At 43.2% G+C, this 15,323-nt stretch overlaps 1 protein-coding gene across 5 annotated transcripts in view; it reads left to right on the top strand.

Moving 5' to 3' along the window:
* Positions 1-15,323, top strand: part of septin9b (septin 9b) — a 298,107-nt gene that overhangs the window by 261,874 nt on the left and 20,910 nt on the right. For all 5 annotated transcript variants that reach the window (XM_055654243.1, XM_055654240.1, XM_055654242.1 and 2 more), the window contains one exon: positions 11,851-11,968. In XM_055654243.1, the coding sequence (XP_055510218.1) occupies positions 11,851-11,968 (118 nt within the window). The remainder of the gene's footprint in view (positions 1-11,850; positions 11,969-15,323) is intronic.

Raw genomic sequence — 15,323 nt, 5'->3', positions numbered from 1 at the left:
AATGAGGAGCGGCCTCCAACAGAAGAAGACCGGGGACTCTGGTGCCGACTCACCTCGCCGTCATGGAGCTGGCCGAGTCCAGAGCGGGTGGAGCGGTGGTGGAGCGCTGCTGCGGCTGATGCGGGGGCTGCAACTTCGGGTCTGCGGACGGCGCCACCGGGAGCCCGCGGGTCAGACCACTTTTCAGGGCTCCTGCAACGGCGACTTCTCCCGCCCGAGTTGCGGGGTCGAAGAGCTCCTGGAGCGGGGCCTAATATCACTGCCCCGCGCGGCTTGGAATGGCCGCGGGACTCTGCGAGCGCACGCCGGGGGCTCCAACATCAAGACCCGGTGTGCGACCTCGCACCACCCGGCGTGGCTTTAATGGCCGCGGGACAATCGCCATCGCCAGCCGGGGGCTTTGACTTTGACTCTGTCATCGGGGGGGGGGGGGGGGGGGGGGGGGGGGGGGGGGGGGGAGAGTGCAGTGGAGAGATAAGTTTTTTTTTTGGCCTTCCATCACAGCGATGTGATGGATGTTTATGTAAAATGTAAATTATGTTGTGTCTGGGGTCTATTTGTTTGTAATGTATGGCTGCAGAAATGGCATTTCGTTTGGACCTCAAGGGGTCCAAATGACAATTAAATTGACTCTTGACTCTTGACTCTTGGAGTGAAGCCGGAGCACCCGGAGAAAACCCACGCTGTCACAGGGATTACGTGCAAACTCCATACAGACAGCACCTGTAGTTGGGATCAAACCCGGGTCCCTGGTGCTTTAAGGCAGCACATCTACCACTGTGCCACCATGCCTCCAACATGTGTCATGCAAGCTTTTTTGCACAGAGGGTGGTTGGTCCCTGGAAAATGTTGCCAGGGGTAGTGCTGGAGGCAGGTATGATAGTGGCTTATAAGAGGCTTATAGATAGGTGTATGTGTATGCAGAGAATGGACCAATAGGGTTTGCGTATATGCAGAAGAGATTCGATTATTTTGGCATTATTCTCAGCACAGATATTGTGGGCCAAAGGGCCTGTTGTTGTGCTGAAATATTCTATGTTTTATCTAAGGTGCTACTTGCTATTTGAGTACTGCAGAACTGAAGATGTCCTACAGTAGAGACAGTAATTGCTCTGCTATTAGCGTAATGTAGTTGATGGAATAACATACAGCCGTGAAAAACGTCAATGACAGAAAGCCAGCATTCAAGGACACACTGATAATTGATCGGAAGAAAGTTAAAGGGAAATTGTATGAATGTATTATTACAAATAAATGAAAAGCATATTTTGACAGTCACTTGTTGCACAGTGGAAGATTTCTTTATCGAGAATGCAGTGGGGAAAATGCAAAGTAGAATGAAATATTGGTGTAATTATCTCAAATGTACAGTACCTGCAATCCTGTTAAGGTGCTTGAATTACCAGCAAACTCTGTAGCTTTGAGTCAATTGAGAATTTGCTACACAATCTCTAAACCATAATGATTAGGAGAAATATCCTCAAACTGACGTGAGCAGATCAGATCTATTTCTTTGATCTTATCCACTAACCTGTTCCCTAACATGAACCAGGCTGTTTTTTGTTAGGAGATACAGCATGGGATCAGACCCTTCAGCCCAGCGAGTTCATGGTGACCATCGGACGCCTGTTCACACGAGTTCTATGTTTTTCCCTCTTTCTCATCCACTCCCCACACACTTGGGCCAATGAACACACATACCCTGCATGTCTTTGGGATGTGGGAGGAAACTGGAGCACCCGGAGGAAGCCCACACGGCCACAGGGTGAATAGCAAGTACTATGACAAGACCATATAAATAACCATATAACAATTACAGCACGGAAACAGGCCATCTCGACCCTTCTAGTCCGTGCCGAACACATAATCTCCCCTAGTCCCATACACCTGCGCTCAGACCATAACCCTCCATTCCCTTCCCATCCATATAACTATCCAATTTATTTTTAAATGATAAAAACGAACCTGCCTCCACCACCTACACTGGAAGCTCATTCCACACAGCCACCACTCTCTGAGTAAAGAAGTTCCCCCTCATGTTACCCCTAAACTTCAGTCCCTTAATTCTCAAGTCATGTCCCCTTGTTTGAATCTTCCCTACTCTCAGTGGGAAAAGCTTTCCACGTCAACTCTGTCTATCCCTCTCATCATTTTAAAAACTTCTATCAAGTCCCCCTTTAACCTTCTGCGCTCCAAAGAATAAAGCAATAAATTGTTCAACCTTTCTCTGTAACTTAGTTGCTGAAACCCAGGCAACATTCTAGTAAATCTCCTCTGTACTCTCTCTGAGACATTTGAACAAGTACATGGATAGGAAAGATTTAGAAGGATATGGGGCAAATACGAGTGGGTGGGACGAGTGGAGACGGGATTCTTGGTCGGCATGGGCAAGTTGGGTTGAAGGACCTGTTTCTTGATTCTATGACTCTATTTACAAGGATTCAATGATATTGTGAGAAGGGATAGTGCTTTGGTAATTGAATGGCATGGAAGTAATGAATGGGATATAAATCCTGAAGAAGTTTGGAGTGGTCAACATGCTTCCGGGAACATTCAAGGGAGGGGGTGTCACAACGGCCAGGGAAATTGACAATAAATTAATGAGGTTGACATGAGCAGCCAACAGTGTAGCCCAATACCAAGCCTTCAAACAATGAGTTCAATGTAGGGAGGGATCTTCCCACTGTGGTGTTTCCCAGTGTAAGTGGGGAATCCACGACTCAGGCAGTTGTACAGCAAGGAAACAGCCCCCTCGGCCCAACTTGTCCACGCTGACCAAGATGCTCCATTTAACCTCGTCCCATTTGCCTGTCTTTGGCCCATGTCCTTCTAAACCTTTCCTATCCACATTTAAGTGTGGAAAGGGTACAGAGAAGATTTACGAGGATGTTGAGGCAGGTTCTATCTCAACGTTTAACAAAACATTTGGACACGTACATGGATAGGATAAGTCTGGAGGGGTGTGGGCCAAACAAGTTCAGGTGGCACTAGTGCAAATGGGGCACCTTGGTCGGCATGGGCAAGTTATGCCAAAGGGCCTGTTTCCACGCTGGATGACTCCACCTATCAAATGTTGTTTAAATATTGTTATGTACCAGTCTCAACTACTTCATCTGGAAGCTCATTCCATATGCTCATCACCTTCCATGTGAATAAGTTGCCCCTCGGGTTCCTGTTAAATATTTCCCCTCTCTCCTTAAACCTACACCCTTCAGTTTTGATCCCCCTACCGTGGGGAAACAAATCTGTGCATACACTCTATCTATTACCCTCGTGATTTTAAACACCGCTAAACCTCCAGCGGTCCAAGGAATAAACTCCTCGCCTCCCTATAGCTCTGGTGCTGAAGTCGTAGCAACATTCCTGTAAAATCTTCCCTGCACTCGTTCCAGCTTAATGACATCTTTCCTACAGCAGGATGACCAAAACTGATCAAAATACCCCAAGCTTGCCAACCCCTGCCTGTAGCTTAGATACTTGTATTTTGGCATATCTTTAAACACATTGGAATCTCTCTCTTCCCCTGTGAGGCACTTAGTTTGTAGGAAGGAACCGCAGATGCTGGTTTAATCCAAAGATAGACACAAAATGTCGGAGTAACTCAGTGGGACAGGCAACATCTCTGGATAGAAGGAACGGGTGATGTTTCAGGTCAACTCAAGTCAAGAGTCATTGGAGTTTATTGTCATGTGTCCCTGATAGGACAATGAAATTCTTGCTTTGCTTCAGCACAACAGAACATAGTAGGCATTGACTACAGAACAGATCAGTGTGTCCATATACCATTATATACGTAAATACATGAATAAATAATGTCCCATTATTCTTCAGACTTAGTTTGTTGTTTTAAAAACATTATTCATGTATGCCAATGGGAAATACATCTCTCAATTTCATTGTCCTGTATGTTTACAAGATATTTCTCATAATTGTGTTAAACACAGTGACGTTTTTTATATCCCAATAAACTACATTCCACGCGTAAATGATTTGGCAAGCCTACAAAAATTTAACACGCTATTAAATATCCAAATCTGAAGGTCAGAAATTAATTATAAACATAAACTAATCGCAGTTCATTCGGCCAAATTCCATCATTGTAGTCTACAGTTGGTAAAAAGAAATTAGTGTTTTACCTTGATCATGTTATCCAGACTCCAGGTCATTTATTAACAAGAGCAATTCCCTGATTTTCATTTTAAAGTGTCTTTTACTGTGGCCCTTCATCCTACTTCCAAAAAATTATTTAGTGTTTTGTATCTTTCTATTTTGATATCATTTACCATCGAATTTAGATGTACAAAGTCATCTTAGTTTAGTTTAGAGATACAGCATGGAAATAGGCTCTTCGGCAGACCGAGTATGTGCCGAACAGCGATTCTCCCCCCCACCCCATACACAAGCACTATTCTACACACTAGGGACAATTTACAATTTACAATTTACAAAAGCCAATTAACCTACAAACCTGTATGCCTTTGGAATGTGGGAGGAAACTGGAGCTCCTGGAGAAAACCCCAGTGGTGGGATAGTTTCTGTGCTGTATCTCTCTAATGTTTAAAGTGAGATATGCAACAATATTAAGCATTTTGTAGGTACACAAAAATGCTGGAGAAACTCAGCGGGTGCAGCAGCATCTATGGAGAGAAGGAAATAGGCAACGTTTCGGGCCAAAACCCTTCTTCAAACTTGTAACTGTGGGAATGCTAAAAATGTTACTACATTTTGTTGATGACACGAGGAACTGCAGATGCTGGAATCTTATTCCACCACCAGTTCCTAAACCACCGCTCACTCTTTTGGCTTTATTGATTTTATCTCCACTATTTGGATGTTTTTAAATATACGTTGATTAGAAAATGTGTATGTTTTTTTTCAACATGCTTTTCTATTTCGATGCTTTCGTTGATTTTTATCTCATTTTGAATCCATGAGGCTAAATAGTGGCTTTGCATTTACAATACAAAGCCACTATATATATAATGGAAAGGGGTGGAAGGTGAGGAAGTGTCTGGGTGCTGTTCATGAAATATCATCCAATATATGCAGCAAAGAAAGCCTCCAAAGAGCTCTCTTTGATCCTGTTAATATTCCACTGATTTAAAGCTTGGTACGTTGAAGGAAGGTCAAAAACTAGGTTCAAGGTTGGAACTTAATCTGTTCCACAAGATTTCAGATGGTTGAGGGAAACGTGTCCATTGTGTAAAAATAATAGTTTCTTTCTTAATACAAATGTTACTGGGTTTGGTTTCAAGAGAGGACATCTGTCCACTGACTTTTGTTAAATTCTTAGCATAAGGCAAAGAGGGTAAAACTTCCATTTACTAGAAAATGACACTCTAAATATTTTCCAGTCCCACAGCTAAATGTGGCACTTATAAAGTTAAATGCGCAGTTTGTGTGCATTGTGTTGCTGCAAGGCAAACACTTTTCCTTTTTAAACTGCATGGCTCTGAGGTTTCTTCCAACTGTCGGAAGTCTATTGTTTGAGTCGTTCAGTCATTTTTTCCCTTTTGTATTGTACATGGTGTATACAGGAAGTTCACAGTCGTGGGTGGGGCGGTACATCCAGTTTAACTGCTACCCTGAGATTTCTTTAAGGGAGGACAGAGCAGTGCATAGAACTTCATTCATTGCCCGTGACAGCACATGAGCTATGGCAGAACAAGTTTCAAAATATTCTTAAATCTAGCTCAAAATCAGGATAATTTTGCAAATGTCCAGTCTTGGCTCACTGCTGGATCCAGTTATGTGACAATTTATACACACTTCCACCAATTTTTATTTATAGAATCATAGAGCACGGAAACAGAGATATTGGCCAATTTGCCAATGCCAACCTAGATGCCCCATCTATACTAGTCCCACCTGCCCACGTTTGACCCATATCCCCCTAAACCTTCCCTTTGAAAGCTTCAAAATCCTGGGAGTAATTATCACCAGCAACTTGTCCTGGACCAACCATATAGAAGCAATGGCCAAAAAAAAGCACACCAATGCCACTACTTCCTTAGAAGGTTTAGGATGTTCGGCATGTTCCCAGTAACTGTCACCAACTTCTGCAAATGCGCTGTAGAAAGCATTTTATCGGGATGCATCACAGCATAGTTTGGGAACAGCTCCATCCAAGACCGCAAGAAATTGCAGAGAATTGTGGACGCAGCCCAAACCAACAACGCAGACCATCACACAAACCAACCTCCCTTCCATTGACTCCTTCTACCCTTCATGGTGCGTCGGTAAGGCCACCAGCATAATCACAGTCACTCCCTCTTCTCCCCTCTCTCATCAGGCAAGAGGTGTAGAAGAGTGAAAACGCACACCTCCTGATTCAGGGACAGTTTCGTCCCAGCTGTTATCAGGCAACTGAACCATCCAACCAGCATCTAGATAGCCGTCCTGAGCTACTATCTCCGTTACTGGAGACCCCTGGACTATCTACAATCGGATTTTGCTGGACTTAACCTTGCACTAAACGTTAGTCCCTTTATCCTGTATCTGTGCACTGTGGACGGCTCGATTGTAATCACGTGTTGTCTTTCCGCTGGCTGGTTTGCATGTAACAAAAGTTTTTCACCGTTCCTCGATACATATGACAAAAACTAAACTAAATTATCCATGTACCTGTCCAAATATCTTTTAAATGTTATAGAACATTTGTTATAGAACCTGCTTCAACTCCCCCCTCTGGCAACTCATTCCATATACCCACTACCGTCTATTTAAAATGTGTTCCTGTAATTCCTTTGATGAAATGATTTTCTGAAATAGAGCTGTTATTTTTATCCCCTCCTATTTCAGGAGGAGTTATTTATTCTGAGTTACCACTGGCACTGTCCATTCCATTCACCCAATGTTCAAAACAAGCCGCAGAAATAAGGTTTACCATGTTTCCGGCCTTGGTGTTAATATTGTCATTCGTCATAAATATTCTGGTAAAATCTTGGCTTGGTGCATTTCCTGGCAAAGATTCAACGTTTCTAGCACTTCCCCTTCCTAATTCCATCAGCCCAACGTCCCTCACATCGACTGGGCTCTCCACCAGTGACTCCATCTATACTTCACGCCTCCTGAGAAAATAATCAAAGCACTGTCCTTCCTTCCCCGGTCATTACTTCTTACACCTGTTCTCATCGGGCAGAAGGTACTGGTCGGTGTGGGCTGATGGGCTTTGCCTATCTGGGCGGCACGGTGGCACAGCAGTAGAGTTGTTGTCGTACAGCGCTTTCAGCGCCGGAGACCCGGATCCGAGCACGACCACGAGCGCTGTCTGAATGGAGTTTATACATTCTCCTCGTGACCGCATGGGCTTTCTCCGAGATCTCCCCTTTCGGCACTGTATCTCTAAACAAAACTAAACTAAAATCCATGTCCTCCACAGATGTTGCCTGACCCACTGAGTTCCTGCAGCACATTGTGTCATAGAAACATAGAAACATAGAAATTAGGTGCAGGAGTAGGCCATTCGGCCCTTCGAGCCTGCACCGCCATTTAATATGATCATGGCTGATCATCCAACTCAGTATCCCGTACCTGCCTTCTCTCCATACCCTCTGATCCCCTGACCCACAAGGGCCACATCTAACTCCCTCTTAAATATAGCCAATGAACTGGCCTCAACTACCCTCTGTGGCAGAGAGTTCCAGAGATTCACCACTCTCTGTGTGAAAAAAAGTTCTCCTCATCTCGGTTTTAAAGGATTTTTAACCTTATCCTTAAGCTGTGACCCCTTGTCCTGGACTTCCCCAACATCGGGAACAATCTTCCTGCATCTAGCCTGTCCAACCCCTTAAGAATTTTGTAAGTTTCTATAAGATCCCCTCTCAATCTCCTAAATTCTAGAGAGTATAAACCAAGTCTATCCAGTCTTTCTTCATAAGACAGTCCTGACATCCCAGGAATCAGTCTGGTGAACCTTCTCTGCACTCAGTCTATGGCAATAATGTCCTTCCTCAGATTTGGAGACCAAAACTGTACGCAATACTCCAGGTGTGGTCTCACCAAGACCCTGTACAACTGCAGTAGAACCTCCCTGCTCCTAGACTCAAATCCTCTTGCTATGAAAGCCAACATGCCATTCGCTTTCTTTACTGCCTGCTGCACCTGCATGCCTACCTTCAATGACTGGTGTACCATGACACCCAGGTCTCGCTGCATCTCCCCCTTTCCCAATCGGCCACCGTTTAGATAATAATCTGCTTTCCCGTTTTTGCCACCAAAATGGATAACCTCACATTTATCCACATTAAACTGCATCTGCCAAACATTTGCCCACTCACCCAGCCTATCCAAGTCACCTTGCAGTCTCCTAGCATCCTCCTCACACCTAACACTGCCCCCCAGCTTAGTGTCATCCGCAAACTTGGAGATATTGCCTTCAATTCCCTCATCCAGGTCATTAATATATATTGTAAATAGCTGGGGTCCCAGTACTGAGCCTTGCGGTACCCCACTAGTCACTGCCTGCCATTGTGAAAAGGACCCGTTTACTCCTACTCTTTGCTTCCTGTTTGCCAGCCAGTTCTCTCTCCACATCAATACTGAACCCCCAATGCCATGTGCTTTAAGTTTGTATACTAATCTCTTATGTGGGACCTTGTCGAAAGCCTTCTGGAAGTCCAGATACACCACATCCACTGGTTCTCCCCTATCCACGCTACTAGTTACATCCTCGAAAAATTCTATAAGATTCGTCAGACATGATTTACCTTTCGTAAATCCATGCTGACTTTGTCCAATGATTTCGCCACTTTCCAAATGTGCTGCTATCCCATCTTTAATAACTGACTCTAGCAGTTTCCCCACTACCGATGTTAGGCTAACTGGTCTGTAATTCCCCGTTTTCTCTCTCCCTCCCTTCTTAAAAAGTGGGGTTACGTTTGCTACCCGCCAATCCTCTGGAACTACTCCAGAATCTAAAGATTCCAGCGTTTGCAGTTCCTTGTGTCAAATATCTAGCAGTGTTGCCCTTTCACTTCTCCTTTGCCTCATTCGTCTAATTTATTAACCCATGAAGACATTGGGCACCTTTGTGAATACCTCGTTGTATTCAGGAGAGAGTTAGATTTAGCTCTTAGGGCTAACGGAATCAAGGGATATGGGGAGAAAGCAGGAACGGGGTAAAGCCATGATCATATATGAATGTCGGTGCCGAATGGCCTACTCCTGCACCTATTTCCAATGTTTCTCCCACCACACCCATTATCCTCATGCAGTACAACTGTCAGGGTTGTGTTGCCATAACCTAGAAAACAGGCACCTTATGCATTGAGTCTCTTGCACCAGGGGCAATGCACAAGCCCAGATTTCATGCTCTGAAGGATTTACACTCACGAGGTCTCTCTGTGAATTGTTCTCATCACAGTCCTGCTTCCTTTTTGATGTTTCCAGTTGGAAACTAGCCATACACGTAGAATTACAGCTAATAAATCTCAGCTTCAAAGTCCCCTTCTCAAGGGCAAATCTAAAGGACCATCTGAACCAAATTGTATTGGTTACAGTTTTAAGTAAGCATTTCTTTTGGGCGTGAATGGAAACTATCCAATTAAGAATATCCACTTTTTCAGGAATTATCAACGTCACGAGGATTTGCCATGTTGAAGAGCTCTTTAATCTGTCACCTCTCTGGTTAGGCCTGGGTTCATTGTAATAACTATGGTGAAAGGAAACTGCTTTTAGTGATCAACAGTCCAAACACAGGAATTGACGAAGGGAAATGGAGGTGGATGTCATACGCTGGCCTTCACATCATCTTGTAATGTTCTGTTATTGTCAGCTTAAAGCATATCCGCTATTAAGGTGGTAAGGCTTTAGGAAAAATGCAGCGTGCATGTAAAGTTTAGGGTTTTTTTAGTTTAGAGATGCAGAGCGGAACCAGGCTCTTCGGCCCACCACGTCCGTGCCAATCAGCGATCACCCCATGCATTAGCACACACAACGGACAATATATAATTCTTACCAAAGCCAATTAACCTACAAAGCCATAGGTCTGGAATGTGGGAGGAAACCAGAGCACCCACCCTGTACAAACTCCATACAGACCGCACCCACAGTCAGGGGCAAACCCAGGTCTCTGGCGCTGTAAGGCAGCAACTCTGCCACTGCACCACCGTGCCACATTTAGCTTGAACTATAGTTTAAAGTCATCAAAATATTTCTTGTCATAATAAGTTTTCAAACAAAACTGTGTCCCTCAAACAAGATATTTACTAAACAGCCTGATTATCTGCTATGAAATGGGCTCTTGTCCAGCACTGTGAGGGCAGTGTTTTTTAGTGTTGGTACACGCTGCTGAGCTTAGCGGCACCTCTAAAATGTGCAACGTCATGATTTCATTTTTCGGCAACATGGGTGGCTCAGTGGTGCAGCGATAGTGTTGCTGCCTTTACAGTGCCAGAGACCCAGGTTCGAACCTGACTACGGGTGCTGTCTGTATGGAGTTTGCACGTTCTCAATATGACCGCGTGGGTTTTCCCCGGGTGCTCCCGTGTCCTCCCACATTCCAAAGACGTCCAGGTTGGTAGGTTAATTAGCTTTGGTAAGTTGTAAAATTGTTCCCAGTGTGTAGGATAGTGCTAGTGCACAGGGATCATTGGTTAGCGCAGAATCGGCCGGCCTGTTTCTACCCTGTATCTCAAAAGTCTAAAGTGACACATATGTTTATTAAACATGTGAACCAACACTATTTTGTCTACAAAATTGCTCTCTCAATTTGTAATCTAAATTTATTGTTATAAAGACATCCATAAGACTCTCAGCTTCTGTCTCTTTGGCGTTACAAGTCACTTGACATCTTATTAATCCTTCAATATAACTGAGCTGCCCTGACAGTATGAGTAATAGAAACATAGATACATAGAAATTAGGTGCAGGAGTAGGCCATTCGGCCCTTCGAGCCTGCACCGCCATTCAATATGATCATGGCTGATCATCCCAACTCAGTATCCCGTACCTGCCTTCTCTCCATACCCCCTGATCCCCTTAGCCACAAGGGCCACATCTAACTCCCTCTTAAATATAGCCAATGAACTGGCCTCAACTACCCTCTGTGGCAGAGAGGTCCAGAGATTCACCACTCTCTGTGTGAAAAAAGTTCTTCTCATCTCGGTTTTAAAGGATTTCCCCCTTATCCTTAAGCTGTGACCCCTTGTCCTGGATAATAGTACGGATCTGTGTTCTGGAGGGAATCATCCTATTTATTTTCTCCAGATCCCCTGATCCCTAAATTGAAAGATTATTTTTTAAAGACATAAATCAGGCGGGTACATGGATAGGAAAAGTTTAGAAGGATATGGGCCAAATGCAGGTAAGTGGGACTAGTGCAGATGGGGCATCTTAGTCGGCATGGGCAAGTTGGGCTGAAGGGCCTGTTTCTGTGCTGTATGACTCCATGACTTCATCCTCACATAACTAAAGTTGAAGACTTTGGAACGTTGGGGTAATGTTTAGGTCGACAAATAAAAAATGAGTATTTCTGTACACTGTAGACAGCTTGGACATAATCATATCTAGTCTTTTCAATGACAGGATAGCACATAACAAAAGTTTATTGTCTAATAAACAATAGAAACATAGAAACATAGAAATAGGTGCAGGAGTAGGCCATTCGGCCCTTTGAGCCTGCACCGCCATTCAATATGATCATGAACTAAACTAAGCCAAACTACATTACTATATAATATGATGCTATAGCTTTTTGGAGATACTAAGAACTGGCCTGACCCGTTGAGTTACTCCAGCATTTTGTGTTTTGCTGAATATCTTTGTGTGGCTTTCAAATGCAAGTTAAATATGCATGCACTTGCAGAGAAAGTTGTATTAAAGCAATTCCTTCTTCTCATTCCGCCCCAGTCTTCGAACTTTAGACATAGAATTTATGAGGCGGCTGAGCAAGGTGGTGAACATTGTTGCCGTCATTGCAAAAGCAGACACTTTAACGCTGGAAGAGCGGGATGTCTTCAAGGAAAAGGTAAGCCAATTTCTTTTCAAAAAAACATCTTAAACCCCATCATTGCCCATGAATGTGGCAACGTTGCCTTTCCATTATCCAAATCCACCGCTGAGGCGATTTCTATTGCCTGAAGGAAAAATGCAGATTTATTTGAAGCCCGCCCCTGCTGTATTTTGGAAGCTGGGAATATAAACAGGAATCATGGTACTTACTGGCAGACACATTTAGTTATTTTATGAGTTTACATAACAGTTGTTACGTCCACTTGAGTTACTCCAGCACTTTGTCTTTATCTTTGGTATAAACCAGCACTTGCAGTTCCTTTCTACTCTCTTTAGATTATGTGTTTCACGTGTCCATTAGTTGCAGTTGGACCTCCATAAATAAGGTTATAGGACACGATACAAACTGTTCGACAGGATGGAAGTCAGAGTATTTATTTTTAATTGCCCAACTCCGAAAACAAAATGCTTTTGATGTGGTTTTGCTTTATTTTAATCAGCAGGATAAGACTGAACCCTAAATAACTTTGGTTACACAAAAAAGCTGGAGAAACTCAGCGGGTGCAGCAGCATCTATGGAGCGAAGGAAATAGGCAACGTTTCGGGCCGAAAACCCTTCTTCGAAGGGTTTCGGCCCGAAACGTTGCCTATTTCCTTCGCTCCATAGATGCTGCTGCTGCTTTTTTCTCCAGCTTTTTTGTGTAACCTTCGATTCTCCAGCATCTGCAGTTCCCTCTTAAACCCTAAATAACTTTACTTTTCACCTCTTGTACGAATGGAAGTGCGCATTTTAACAGAGCTGCAATTAAACTGAACGAGTTGGCAATGCTCGGCAGGTCCGGCACCTTGGATTCTGTTCACACATTCCACGACTGTTCCAACGAGGGAGGTTCGTTGGAAATTGAGCAACAATGCCTTATCTTTCCGACAAAGGATATTTCAGCTTTCCAAAGTCAACTCTCCATCCCAGTTTAAGTAATAGCCATTGTTTTCTTTCTTCCCCCAAGAGCTGCCAACAATCATTCAACAATTGCCATCAATACCTCCTCCAGACTCATTGTTCCTTGAGTCTTTATCAGGCTTAATTGGCCATACATCATTATCTCTTTCATCTCTGCTTGCTTCATCTCTGTTTGCTTCACAGTCTGGTACAGATAATCTTTTTTGAAACAAGGAGCTGCCAGAGCAGCTTTACGATAGAGTTGCAACGTTATTGTCATTGCACAAATACGAGTACAGGAACAACAAAATGTTTCTGCTTTTTTTTTTTTTTTTTTTTTAATTCAATTTCGATTTTATTTTTAAAGTTTTGTTATTTATTTATTATTTATTTATTTTTTGTGATTTTTTTTTTAATGATACTGCCTGTAAGGGAAATTCATTTTGTTGTCTCAAATTGAGACAATGACAATAAATTTGAATACAATACAATACAATACAAAATGCAGTTTAGCGTCTGGTCAGAGTGCAAAAGATAGTAGAAATAAAAAATACTGGTTAAACAATATGTGCACTGTGGATGAATTAAACTGGTACATAGGCAAATAAATGTATACAGATGGGAGAGTATAAAAGATAGCTAGCTGCCACACAATGCCAGAGACCAGCACCCATAGTCAGGATCGAACCCTGGTCTCTGGCACTGTGAGACAGCAACTTTAACACTGAGCCACCCCAAAGTTACTTTTTTTCAGAAAAGTTTTTAAAAAAAAGTTAAAAACATTACATTTATTAATTAAATTCAGCGGTCGGTCCATTGAACAGCTTATCTGCCATTGACACCAACAAAAATAAATGAAATGCGTGCCGGTGTCTTTGCAGTGGATAATTATTAGTTGATAAGCAGATGTTTCAAGAAGATTCATCCCATGGGTTTGGATCATTTCATTCTAAAAGCCCTCTGGTGTCCTTAACTGGAATGATCCCATTTGGATGGATGAAAGGTTGAACAAGTTAGGACTTTATTCTTTGGAGCGCAGAAGGTTAAGGGGGGACTTGATAGAGGCTTTTAAAATGATGAGAGGGATAGGCAGAGTTGACGTGGAAAAGCTTTTCCCACTGAGAGTAGGGAAGATTCAAACAAGAGGACATGACTTGAGAATTAAGGGACTGAAGTTTAGAGGTAACATGAGGGGGAACATCTTTACTCAGAGAGTGGAAGCTGTGTGGAATGAGCTTCCAGTGGAGGTGGTGGAGGCAGGTTCGTTTTTATCATTTAAAAATAAATTGGATAGTTATATGGACGAGAAGGGAATGGAAGGTTATGGTCTGAGCGCAGGTGTATGGGACTAGGGGAGATTATGTGTTCGGCACAGACTAGAAGGGTCGAGATGGCCTGTTTCCATGCTGTAATTGTTATATGGTTATATGAAAGAAAAAAAGATACAGCATGGAAGTGGGCTCTTCGGCCCATTGAGTCCACGTCAACCATCGATCAGAGATAGCTTAGAGGGACATCTTATTTGATTTGGACAAGTAGGGTCGAAGGGCCTGTTTCCGTGGCGTATAACACAATAACTGTGATAGATCAGTGAATAAACTGTGACAGATTATTGATTAGTTAAATTGACTGAAAGAAACAGCATGGAAACAGGCCTTTCGGCCCATCAAGCCCTCACCAACCATCGATCGCCCATTCATACTAGTTCTATGTTATCCCACTTTCTCATCTCCTATGCACCAGGGGGGGGGCAGTTTACAGATGTTTTTTTTTATATATAGGGACTGGTCAGATGACATTTCAGATTAGGGTTATTTTTCAGTCTGTAGAAGTGTCCCGACCTGAAGCATCATCTGTCTATTTCCAAGCCGCTGAATTCCCCCTGCAGTTTTAGTTTAGAGATACAGCGTGAGAACAGGCTCAATGATCACCCATACACTAGTTCTATCCTAGAGGCTCGGGACAATTTACAGAAGCAAATGAACCTACAAACCTGAACGTCTCTAGAGTGTGGGACGAAACCGGAGCCGCTGGGGAAAACCCACGTGGTCACAGAGAGAGCGTAGCAACTCGGTACACACACCACCCATAGTCACGATCGGTCCGGGTTCTCTGTGGCTGCAAGGTAGAAACTCTGCCACTGTGCTGCCCACTTCTTTTGAGAATAACTAAATCCTGCTCAATAACTTTTTTTGTGTGAAAAATTCCCACAATTCAGTTAAATTATGGATTACAAAAGCTTTTGCTCTCTCAGTGAGAACTGTTTTTCACAAACCAAAATTAGTTTTAATGCCACTTCAAAAAAAGCATTACTAATTACAGCATTATTCCCAATCGGGGCTGTATTTCTGAATCCAAGCACTATTGGTATTCCCAAACGTATTCAGATAGTTATAAACCATCTTGCGAGGAAATGAAAATAACTGATCTG

Source organism: Leucoraja erinacea, chromosome 23 (genome assembly GCF_028641065.1).
Source record: "Leucoraja erinacea ecotype New England chromosome 23, Leri_hhj_1, whole genome shotgun sequence".
In the NCBI taxonomy this organism is placed as follows: Eukaryota; Metazoa; Chordata; class Chondrichthyes; order Rajiformes; family Rajidae; genus Leucoraja; species Leucoraja erinaceus.
Note: the sequence above shows the minus strand (reverse complement) of the source record. Positions and strands in the feature narration are given on the sequence as shown.